We start from the raw sequence: 12501 nt of genomic DNA on the forward strand, positions 1-12501 counted from the left end.
ACCATCCAATGAGTGAACATGTAGTCCATTATAAGCAACTAACTCTCAAACACTAAGCAACATGACATTTAATCGATTAGAAATTATATGACCCTCCCCTGGACTAAAATACTAAATCCTCCCCATGGCTGAAATTGAAAAAGCATGACCTTAACCTATTTTCCTCCAGATAACAATGATGCACATTTTGACCGCTCCCTTATTTCAGATGCAGCAGGTTTAGCTACTTAGCTAGCATTGCTAAAGTCTAGCAACAAAGACACAGGTTTAGCCTACAATTTTGTAATAATTTGTCTGTAAATTTCATAATAAATGTTGTGTACTTCTAAAAGGCCTACTTGTTTGCCGAGGAAGCTCGGCTGTCATTGTTGCAAACATAATTTCAGATGCAAAATTAGCAGTTTGGCTAGCTAGTATGCTAACTAGATACAGTAACTCCAAATACAGTACTGTATGGTTTAGAAACTCTGTGGTAACTGTGTTATGGTTGAGCACACAAGATGGCGCTCAACCTGAGATGCAAAACAATATTGTAATGCTTTTGACAGTAAAGATAGATGAAAGGGTAAATGGCTTGGTGGACATGGTTAGGGAGAATACGATGAAAATTGAGGCCATGAAAAAATCTGTTTAGTTTATCTTTGGAGAAGTGAAATCCCTCAAACGTGACATGAAGAAAGTGGAAGTTATCTGCCAGGAAAATGAAAACAACATGGCTGAAATTGAGCAAAAGGGGAATGAGGCGAAGAGATAACAGCGCAGGGGAAACCTGAGGCTCCATGGAATTCCAGAGCAGGCGGGTGAGGACATCAAATGCAGAGTTGTTGACATCTGTGGAGCTGTCATTCCCGAATCAAAAACAAACTTCAGGAAAATGTAGACATCGTTCATTGTTTGGGAAGACTCAAGGATCAAGACAAGAGACCGAGGACAACCATCATCTGGTTCACCAACAGATATAAACGGGATCTTCTCTGGAGGCGAGCGAAAAATTGTGAATTCCTCATCAAGCAACAATTGAGGTTCACGGAGGATCTGACCTCAGCAGACAAAGTGACAAGAGCGAAGCTGTGGCTGCAGCTCGAAAGGCAGGGAAAACTACATTTTTTTTATCGGTGCAAGAGTGGTCATCGATAGGAAAGAAATGCAACCAAATCAGAACATTTGAGAGAGAGCCAGGGTCTAACTCGGACAGAACTGCCAGGCCAAAAAACTGATTTCCAGGTGAAAAGCAGCCTTTTATTATAAAAAATGTACACAAACACTTGAATGAGAAAAGGCTGACCTGAGAACTGGTAAGCTAATCACTAACTATAGGTGAATAACTGCTTATTGTAAAGTCTACACAATGTCTCCCCCTTGTGGGAGTAAGAATACTTTGGTAACATTATGATCAATATTTCTTTTTTTTTTTTTTGTTGGAGAGGTTAATAATGGGATGGAAATCCTTTTGAATGACATATTCTTAGGAAAAGCTTATTTTAGCACAACAAGGTTGTTGGTTGAAGTTTATGTCTTTATCTCTTTGTTCATTTAATGTCAGGGGTATTCTGCCCCTGAACAGGCAGTTAACCCACTGTTCCTAGGCCGTCATTGAAAATAAGAATTTGTTCTTAACTGACTTGCCTGGTTAAATAAAGGTAAAATAAAATAATAAATTTGTAATTTACTCACACATAAGGCTATTTTCCTGTATTGCAAAAGGTTTAATGCAGACTTTTACTTTCTACAAGAGACTTGCTTGTTCTTCCGATCTATCTTTTTGGAAAAATCAATGGGGTAACGATATCTGGTTATCATATGGCAACAACCACTCTGCAGGTGTAGCAGTTTTAAGAGCTGCATTTAAAGGGACGGTCATCAGTAGTAAGACTCACCACTCTGGACGTTCGTTAATTTTAACAGTGAATTTCCAACAGTGAAATGTTTTTATTAGGGAATATTTATGCATCCAACAACAAACAAAACAACAGGATATTATTTCAAGAATTTGAAGAAGAGATTAATAGAGTTATAGGTGTATTTCAGGATATCAAATTATCTTAGGTTGAGATTTTAATTCTGTATCTAATGTGATGATTGACAGATATCCCCCTCCTAACAGATCCAACATTGTTAATCCTGAGTTTAATAACCTATGTCTTGGTCTTGGATTAGTCAATATTTGGAGATCTAAATATCCTGATAAAAAGGACTTCACTTTGAGTAACAAGGACATGTCCAGACAGTCAAGAATTGATTTCTAATTCATTAGATAATTCTGTAGTAAAGGTATCAATTGAACACTCAATTCTTACTGAACATAAAGTAATATTTTTATCTTTAAATATTAATGGATCTGAAGTTAAACCGGATCGGAGTTATTGGAAACTCAATAGTAGACTGTTGGAAAATGATAATTTCAAGATGGATGCCAAAGACGTTATACAAGACAATTGGAGGAAAGCCCAACTATTTAAGTCTTATGGGAAATATTGGGAATTAATGAAGCATGAAATAAGACAAACTGCCATGAAGAGAGGTAAAGAAATTGCTGAACTTAAAATATTGAGGGAAGATAAACTTGTTATGGAAATACTTTCTCTAATCTCTATGGAGGACCTTGATGAAGAAGGAAAGGGTCAGTTATTCTCTTTACAACTAGAAATGGACTGAATGTATGAAGAGAGAGCAAAAGGGGCATTTGTAAGATCAAGTAGGAGATGGTTGGAGGAAGGTGAAAAAAATACAAAATACTTCTGAAAAATTCTGAATTTACATCTATTCATAAGCTCAATATAGATGGCAAAGAAAATGAAAACCCCAAAGATATTTCAAAATATGTTTCAGAATTCTATGGTAACCTTTATACCAGTAATGCCTGTCCTACTAGTGACATATCTGCCTTTCTAGACTCTATCAAAGACTTCCAAAAGTCTTGTGATTAAATTATTTCTATCAATGAAATAAAAAAAATGTATCAGCAAGTTAAAAGAAACAAATCTCCAGGGAATGACGGCATTATTAGTGAATTCTGTAAATATTTTCAGGAGGATATTATTGAATTTATATTCCATGTTTTTAAGGAGGCAGTTGATTTAGGGGTCCTATCTGTTTCTATGACACAAGGCCTCATTTATGTAATACCCAAACCAAACAAAGATTCTATGATGTTAGAAAATTGGAGACCAATCACATTAATGAACAATGATGGAAAGCTACTTGCATCCATCGTTGCAGAAAGACTTAAAAAAGGTCTTGACCAAATCATTGATGATACCCAGTCTGGTTTTATGAAGGGTAGACATACAGTGGGACAAAAAAAGTATTTAGTTTCTCCCACTTAAAAAGATGAGAGAGGCCTGTAATTTTCATCACAGGTACACTTCAACTATGACAGACAAAATAAAATAAAAAATCCAGAAAATCACATTATAGGATTTTAGTTTATACCTCTCTTGCCTTGGATGTTCCTCTGTCAATAACTAAAATGGTTGATACTAAATTATTTAACTTCGTATGGAGGAATAAACCTCATTATTTAAGAAAAGCGGTAATATGTAGCACTCAAAGTGAGGGAGGGTTAAATGCTCTGGATTTTAAAACCTGTAATATAATATTTAAGATTAAATGGATACAAAACTATTTAAGAAATAAGGATTGCATCTGGAATATCATCCCTAATTTAATATTCCAACAGATTGGTGGTCTAGAATTCTTACTCAAATGCAACTTTGATATGGGTAAAATCCCTATTAAGCTTGCAAACTTTCATAAACAAGTACTTCTAACTTGTAACCTCATGTACAAACACAATTTTCCCCTCAATGGTATACAATCTGAAATAATAAAGACATAAAATACAAAAACAAGTCTTTGTTTCTCCAGAACTGGTTTGACAACAACATTATTTGGGTTAAACAATTATTGAATAATGATGGACAACTATATGATTATCCAGAATTTATTAGAACACACAATGTTACATTCAGTCCTGAGGAGTATCAAATTGTTGTTAGAGCTGTCTGTAAAGGTGTTATTCTTCTTTTAGGAGAATATAACAGTACTCCAAGTGCAACTGTTGAGGATTTTGTAGCCTCAATACAACTAGAAGGAATTGACATTTTAAACTATAAATGTAATAACATGTATATAAGGAAACTATGTCAATATGTTACTAGTCCCTCTGCTAAAATGTACTGGAATGCAGCCCTAGGACAAGTGAACTGGAACAGAGTTTAGTTGTCGTCTGGTAAATATTTTATATCTAATAAGGTGTAAGAAGTATCATACAAACTCATTCATAGAATGTACCCTGTAAAGACCTTTATTATACACAGATTTAAAATAGCTATTGATAACAAATGTGTATTTTGTGGTTGTGACCCAGAAACTCTTGAACATTTATTTTGGGACTGTTCTTATGTTAGAAGATTTTGGAGTGAGTTAGAAGATTTTATTTGACAAGAAATGACTATTAATGTTAATCTGAGAAATATGTCTTATTTTGATTCAAATGATATGGACCCTGATTTAACTTTCATTGTTAATTTGTTTATCTTTCATTGAAGATTCCTTGTCCATAAAATGAAGTGGGCAGAGAACAAACCCCTTTTCACATTATTTAAGATAGAATTGAAATATTATTCTGAAATGATCAGTAAATGTAAAAACAAAAAAGCAATACGCACCATAAAAGTATTTAACAAATTGAAAATGAATCTTGACATGTAATACCCCTGTCTGTTAGGTTTATGTACTCTTGTTTGTATATTTCCATTAGTTTGTATTTGCTGTGTTCATAATAAAAATAATAATAAAACAAATAAATGTTTAAAAAATGGTGTTATGGTTAACATATCTAGTTAGAATCTAAGTCAGAATAATTATTGAGTGTATTGCAGTTAATTGGTTACAATTACATGAACATATATTCTGCATGAATAATTATAATATAGAATTATAATATATTTACAACCCAAACATAAAAATGCACTCATAAGATGAAACATGAAACATGAAATGCACTCATAATTGATGAAATAAGACATATTTAGACTACGCTTTGTCTGGGCTTGATAGGCAGCTAGCTAAGCCAGAGAAAGGAGGTAGGAATCCCATTGGGAAATGAATGAGGAACATACCAACCAGTAGACTGTCGACCAACCGTGTACACGTTGTCATGCTGCGTCACAAGGTTGCTATGCTAATCGTCATGCAATCTCTTCTCAAAGTCAGAGTATGATGTCATGTCTTTACAACTAGAATTAGAACAGACTTACACGGATCTGGCAAAGGGCGCCTTTGTAAGGTCAAGAGCCAAATGGATTGAAGAGGGGGTGGGGGAGAAACGAGTTACTTTTTTGCACTTGAAAAGAGAAACTACAAAAGAAAGTCTATAACTGCACTCAAAATTAACAATGTTTTATGCAAAGATCCCATTTCAATATCATCATTTGTCAATTCCTTTTATGAAAACCTTTACAACTCTCAATTTCAGGAAGATGGTTGTGAAAGTTACATTTGCCACATTCAGAATTGTGTCCCTGTAATTGAGGATGATTTCCACTCAGTTTGCGATTCACCTGTGTCAATTGGAGAAATTAGAGAGGCTCTGAATTCAATGAAAAAAGGGAAATCACCTGGCCCTGATGGCCTGTTAGTTGAATTCTATAGACAGTTTTGGGAGTTACTAGAAGACCCGATTTTCAATATGTTTCAAGATTTCATTTAAAAAGGGGAAATGGTCTCCACTATGAAACAGGACCTTGACAATTGGAGACCAATTACTTTATTAAATACTGATTACAAATTGATTGCTCTGCTTTATGGCAAAAGATTAAAGAAAGGAATAGATACCATTATAAATTAGACTCAAACAGGATTTATGAAGGGCCGTCACATAAGCTCTAACATTCGTTTAGTCTTGGACCTTATAGATTATTCAGATGCAATTGACTCAGCCTTTGACACAATTGAACATGAATTTCTCTTTAGGCCTCTTAAACTTTTTGGATTTGGTGAACATTTTATTAAAGTAATTTGCATGTTTTACAAAGATATAAATAGTTCTGTGCTACTAAACCTTAATACTTCCAAAATATTTAGTATCAACAGAAGTGTACGACAGGGATGCCCAATTTCGCCATTTTTATTCATTTTGGTTGTGGAACTTCTATCTCTAGATATACTGAATTATGCAAATTTGTATGGCTTAACCATTTTTAACAAAGAAATCAAAATTTCCCAACTGGCTGATGATACTACTCTTTTCTTAAGAGACAAAGACCAGGTCGCACATGCCCTTAATGCTATAACTGCATTTTCTATTGCATCAGGATTAAAACTGAATGTTTCTAAATGTGAAATGTTATGTTTATTTGACTCTGATGATAAAGACATTGAAAATATTCCTGTAAAGGACTGTGTTAAATATTTAGGAATACATCTGTCAAAAAAAACACTTAGTCAGACAACATTTGAATTTCTCTCCTAAAATTAAGAGAACTAAAAATATATTTAATAATTGGCTGCAAAGAGATCTTTCTATACTTGGGTGAGTACTTCTGTCTAAGGCAGAGGGACTGCCTCGTTTTGTGTACCCCTCATTATCGTTATGTGTAAATCCAGCTACTTGTAAAGAGATCAATAAGACCTTTCTTGACTTCATCTGGAAAAATAAGTCTCACAAACTAAAACAATATGTCCTTTCTAACCAAAGAGCTGAAGGCGGTCTAGAAGTGTTGGATTTTGTTGACATAAATAACACTTTCAAGATAAACTGGTTGAAAAAATGTTTGCTCGATACTGATTCAATATGGTATTTCATTCCAAATAATGTGTTTAATAAATTGGGAGGTCTTCAATTTTTACTGAAATGTAATTATACTCCTGAAAGATGACCTGCTAAATTGGCTAGGTTTCACCAACAAGCCTTACTGGCCTGGAAAATATGTTTCCTGCACAATTTTTCCCCTCATAAAGCTCTTTAGTGGAATAATTCAGACATAACTGTAAGGAATAAGTCATTGTTCTACCCCAGCTGGCATGAGAGGAATATTGACTTTGTCCTTGATATTTTCAACAACAAGGGTAATATCCTCACATATGAACAATTTATAACATTGAAAGAGTTTCCAATACCTTTCAGAGTTTATTTCTGTGATCAAAGCCATTCCCAGTGGTCTAACTACACTTATGAAAAGTCATCTTAATTTTGGGAATGATCACAAAGTTTATCCAGAACTCAGATTGGAAGGTGTGGGCTTACTTGAGAAATCTTGTTGTAATAAATATATAAGACAAATTCTTCATTCACAAAACCAACTTGCACCGAGAGGAAAGTTTTTCTGGAACATGCTTATTCCTGACATTGTCTGGAAAAATGCATGGTTAAGACCTTACAAACACTGTATACCAAACAAAGTTAAGGAAGTGCACTTCAACATTTTGCATAAGATATATCCATGTAATTCTATGATGTCCAAATTTGTGGCTATTGATGATATCTGTGTTTTCTGTGAAAAAGAAGGTGAGAATCTGTCTCACTTGTTCTTTGAATGTAAATTTGTGTCCGAATTTTGGGAAAACCTTGCAAAGTGCTTATTTACCATTATGAACACTGCCTATAATTTGAACACAAAATATATAATATGTTACTATTGCAATGATTAAAAAAAACACTGAAATTATTGTAATTTGTTTTATTATTGTTGCCAAATACTTTATACACAAACAAAAATTCCAAAATTCTATACCAAAATTACCAATTTTTCTGATTGAATTTAATTATCTTATTAAAAGACTAGCCCTAGTGAATAACAAAAAGAATAACATCTTCATGAATCATTATCATAAGATATTTTCAGAGTGAATATAATTGCACTTAAATTGTTTCTTTTTTGTATTTTATTTATATTTTTTGTATGTTTGAGCATTGTTAATACCTGTGTTTGGTTTGCTAGACATGTTTGACGTAGCAATGTAAGTTGATTTTTGTATTATGAATAATTTAAAAAAAAAATAAGTATGATGTCATGTTCAAAACAACTGGGAATTCAGTAGATTCAAGACAACCGGAAACTCAAAAGAAAAACAACTCCGACTGTGAAAAATTGTTTTGAATGTCATCCAACTCGGAATTCCAAGTCGGATCCTCTGGCAATTTCCTAGAGCTGACTTTCCGACCTGAAGATCACTGATATCATGATTTGACCTATTTTTTTCCCGACTTCCCAGTTGTCTTGGCACCATGAGTCAAGAAACCTGCGTATTATCCTCGAAAGTAGGTAATGTTATGATTCCAAAGCTATACAATATTACAGAGAACAAGTTAGTTATCTCACATCTCTGAAAATATTGGGAATGTTGTACTGCTTGTTCACGAAATGTACGCTAATGTTGGGTTTTTGAGCTAGTTCCCAACTGACTCCCATTCACTATTTGAAGGAGTGATCTCCTTGTCCCATAATCACCCAGAATGCACCACACGGCCCATTGACGACGCATGAGCAACATTAATAATCAGCGTTATTGCGATCCCAATCGAGTTTCCCCATGTCTTGAAAAGTATCTCTGGCTAAGCTAAATGCAGGCTAACTATGCGGAGCATTGCATCATGGGAGACAAAATGCATCCTGGGAATCATAGTATTCTGTAGATGAGGGTAATACAGAAGCTTCAAAATGACAAACAAGGAATCGTGCAGTATGACTAATAAAAACAATAAAATCAATGTGCATCAAATCTTACAATAGTGCATATATACTAACCGCATAAAGTGGCAGAATTGTCCTTTAAGATACTCAGGTAAATAAGAATCAGACACTGCTATTGAGCCTAAATAAATTCTAGATTTTGAAAAACATTGCTATTGTCAATCTTCTGACATAGCTATACAGTTGTGTTACATTTGGGAGGGCTAAATCGACATCTCCAAACTCATTGCTAAATTTTAACATACATGTGGATTATCCAAGACAGAAAGATGGAATTTATGGTTGCTTTATGAACCATTGCTCCCAAATGTAAAGCAGCTAGACACAGCTATCATTGATGGGCTGGATGAACAATCTCCCATAACCTGCCTTTTTACAAAGTAATTTCTTCAAGTTATGTAACACCTACAGTAGCTATAACAATGGTGAAAGTTGAAGAATCAAGCTGAGGTATCCACCTACAAATGTGTGGGTCCCACCAAACAAAAGGGTAGCATAGGTGAAAATAAGCCATTGTTATCTCATTGATTGTCAGGAAGGCAGCCTTTCATGCTACAATGTGTCCAAATTAAGGAGCTCTGACTGTAGCTCTGGGAAAGCAGGTTCTGTCTGGGTAATTAGACGTCAAGCTCTATTGCCTGTGTGGTGTTTGATGGGCTGAGGTCAACAGAGGTTACTGCAGATCATACATGATGTCATACATGTGTATGTCTGTGTCTGCAGATAATACAGAATGTCATACCTATGTGTCTCCACAGATCATACAAAATTATGTCATACCCAGGGCCGGATTACCGAACGTGCGTGCAGTGCTTTTGGGGGGGCCCAGATGGCATATGAAAAAATAATCTCAGCCTCATGGCAAAATGTGAGCAAAAGCATGATAAAACGGTGCGTGTGTAACTGTGTGTGTACACATTCAGTTGTTTATGTTTGCGTGTGTACATATCTTTTTGATTAGTCTGTGAAGGCTCCCTCTGACAACCAGAGATATCACTGCTTGACGTGGAGAGTGGTGAAGGTAGAGACAGAGGAGATAGAAAGACCTAGAAAACAGGAGAAGCAGGGAGGGAGGGGGATAAAAGTGCCAGAGAGAGAAAGCGAGAGAGAGAGAGAGAGACAGGGTAGAGTGGAGCAGCCTGCCTCCCTAACTCTGCCAGCACCGACAGGCAGTGTTGCTGACTCTACTGGGGTCTGATCCAGACGGGTCTCTTCTTCCTCCGTCAGTTTCTTCATCCTCCTTCCGCACAACACATGGGATCCGTGAGCCCCAAGCCAGGGGTCTGAGCAGAGGGCTTCTCCAGCCGAGCCTGACATGAGGGGACGGAGATGCGCTCAGCCGGGCTGCCGACAGTGGGCTTTATGGAGCTCCAGCTGAAGGGGGGTGGTCCCCTGGTGGTCCCGGCGAATACCATCTACAGCACCGTCCAGCAGCAGGACTATTCTGCAGGCGTATGGCTCCGCAGGAAAGAGAAAAAACTGGAGCATGTAAGCTTTCAGATGTTTGTCTGATAAGTTACAGTACTTGTGAAATCTACAGAACAGCATTGTGGGTCTATCGTTATTTGTAAGTTGGTGTTGGTGTTAGGTATTTTTTATCTGGTTGTTTTTATAGTTGAGTGTTTTGGGTTAGCAGTTCCCGTGCTTCTTTGTTATATGTATTCACTGGCTGCTGCATGATCTTATCTGCTTTAGTAGCGACTGCACTGTCTGACATAAATTATACAGTTTGACTTTATTGCTGCAGACAGCTATTGCATTATTAATTGCTCTCCTTTAGAGTGTAGATGTTGGGTTCAGACTGCACTGTATGTTACACTGTCCTTCTCTCAGCACATATCAAAGCTGCAGGTTAAAGTTACATCTAGGCTTGGTTTCCTCTATCGAAATCGCTCCTCTTTCACCCCAGCTGCCAAACTAACCCTGATTCAGATGACCATCCTACCCATGCTAGATTATGGAGATGTAATTTATAGAACGGCAGGTAGGGGTGCTCTTGATCAGCTAGATGTACTTTACCGTTCTGCCATCAGATTTGCCACCAATGCTCCTTATAGGAAACATCACTGCACTCTATACTCCTCTGTAAACGGGTCATCTCTGTATACCCATCGCAAGACCCACTGGTTGATGCTTATTTATAAAACCCTCTTAGGCCTCACTCCCCCCTATCTGAGATATCTACTGCAGCCCTCATCTTCCATATACAACACTCGTTCTGCCAGTCACATTCTGTTCAAGATCCCCAAAGCACACACATCCCTGGGCCGCGACTGGAACGAGCTGCAACGAACACTCAAACTGGTTTTATCTCAATTACTTCATTCAAAGACTCAATCATGGACACTCTTGCTGACAGTTGTGGCTGCTTTGCATCATGTATTCTTGTCTCTACCTTGCCCTTTGTGCTGTTGTCTGTGCCCAGTAACGTTTGTACCCTGTTTTGTGCTGCTACCATGTTGTGTTGTTGCCATGTTGTGTTGCTACCATGTGTTGTCATGTTGTATTGCTACCATGCTGTGTTGTCATGTGTTGCTGCCATGCTATGTTGTTGTCTTAGGTCTCTCTTTATGTAGTGTTGTGTTGTCTCTCTTGTCGTGATGGGTGTTTTGTCCTATATTTTTATTTAATGTATTTATATTTTTAATCCCAGCCCCCAACCTCACAGGAGGCCTTTTGCCTTTTGGTAGACCGTCATTGTAAATAAGAATTTGTTCTTAAATTACTTGCCTAGTTAAATAAAGGTTAAATAAAACATTAAAATATTAAATAAATGTGTTAATTCTCCCAGTGCTCAGTTGATGCTGTTAGCCTGAGCCTGATGTAGAGGAGTGCTGGCATTGTTTAACGATTTGCTCCTCGTAGCCGTACTCTGAATCACAACTGATTTATCCATATGCTGTTATAAGTGATGCTTCAATGTGCTCTTCTTATTGAAGGAAGTTAATATGAGTCAGACTTAGAGTAAAGCTTTGTTTTTTGGCTTTCTTCCAGTCAGTATCTTAAAAGTGGAGTAAAAGGCTTAAATTCATATTCATCAAGGCATCTATTCATATTCTATCAAGGCATCTACAAAAATGCAAATGTGCATGTAGATACAGTCCAGTGGATTGTTCATCTAGTGCAGGGGTGCACAATTAGAATTCAAAGAGGTCCAGTGACTAACATTTTCTCCCCCCAAATGTCCAAACCATTAAAATGTCTAACGTGCATATGTAGTTCATGTATATATATATATAGCTAATAAACAAAGTACTACATTTCAATAACATTTCAACAATATTTATTGCACATTTTCAATGCAGACACATTAAACATGAGGTAAAATAAATATGCAGACTAACCATAAATAAAAGTAGGCCTATCACAAATGTTCTCATTTCAAGAAAAACAAGACTGCATCTTCACAGAAAAATAACAAAAGTGCCTGTTTCTGAAAAAAGTGCTATGATTTTTGAACAAATAAGAAACCACAGGTTTAATATTTACCTTTCCTACTCTTTCCCACTTCACTTCTCCATCTCTCTTCTTTAGAGAGAGAAATGGGCTGTTGCTTGCCCTGCCAGTCATTTGAACCTTGGCTGGAATGAAGTCAGTGCCATTCTCATGCACATATGTAGGTGCTCATTGGTGAGTCTAGAACGGTACTTATTTTTAACGATGTTCATAGTGGAGAAAGAAGATTCACAGCTGTATGTGGAGCCAAACATGCTCAAGGTGTGTAGTGCTACTTTGGTTAGACCATGGGAAACAATCACAGGCCTGTTTTCTGCCTGCAGCCAGAAAGTGTCATGATCAGTTAGTT

At 36.5% G+C, this 12501-nt stretch overlaps 1 protein-coding gene across 1 annotated transcript in view; it reads left to right on the forward strand.

The window, feature by feature from the left end:
* Nucleotides 1-10025: 10025 nt before the first annotated feature.
* Nucleotides 10026-12501, forward strand: part of LOC112260922 (inactive phospholipase D5) — a 96514-nt gene continuing 94038 nt past the window's right edge. Inside the window, exon 1 of the mRNA XM_042328304.1 lies at nucleotides 10026-10184. Within this exon, the coding sequence (XP_042184238.1) occupies nucleotides 10026-10184 (159 nt within the window). The remainder of the gene's footprint in view (nucleotides 10185-12501) is intronic.

The sequence above is a fragment of the Oncorhynchus tshawytscha genome, linkage group LG01 (assembly GCF_018296145.1).
Source record: "Oncorhynchus tshawytscha isolate Ot180627B linkage group LG01, Otsh_v2.0, whole genome shotgun sequence".
Taxonomy (NCBI): Eukaryota; Metazoa; Chordata; class Actinopteri; order Salmoniformes; family Salmonidae; genus Oncorhynchus; species Oncorhynchus tshawytscha.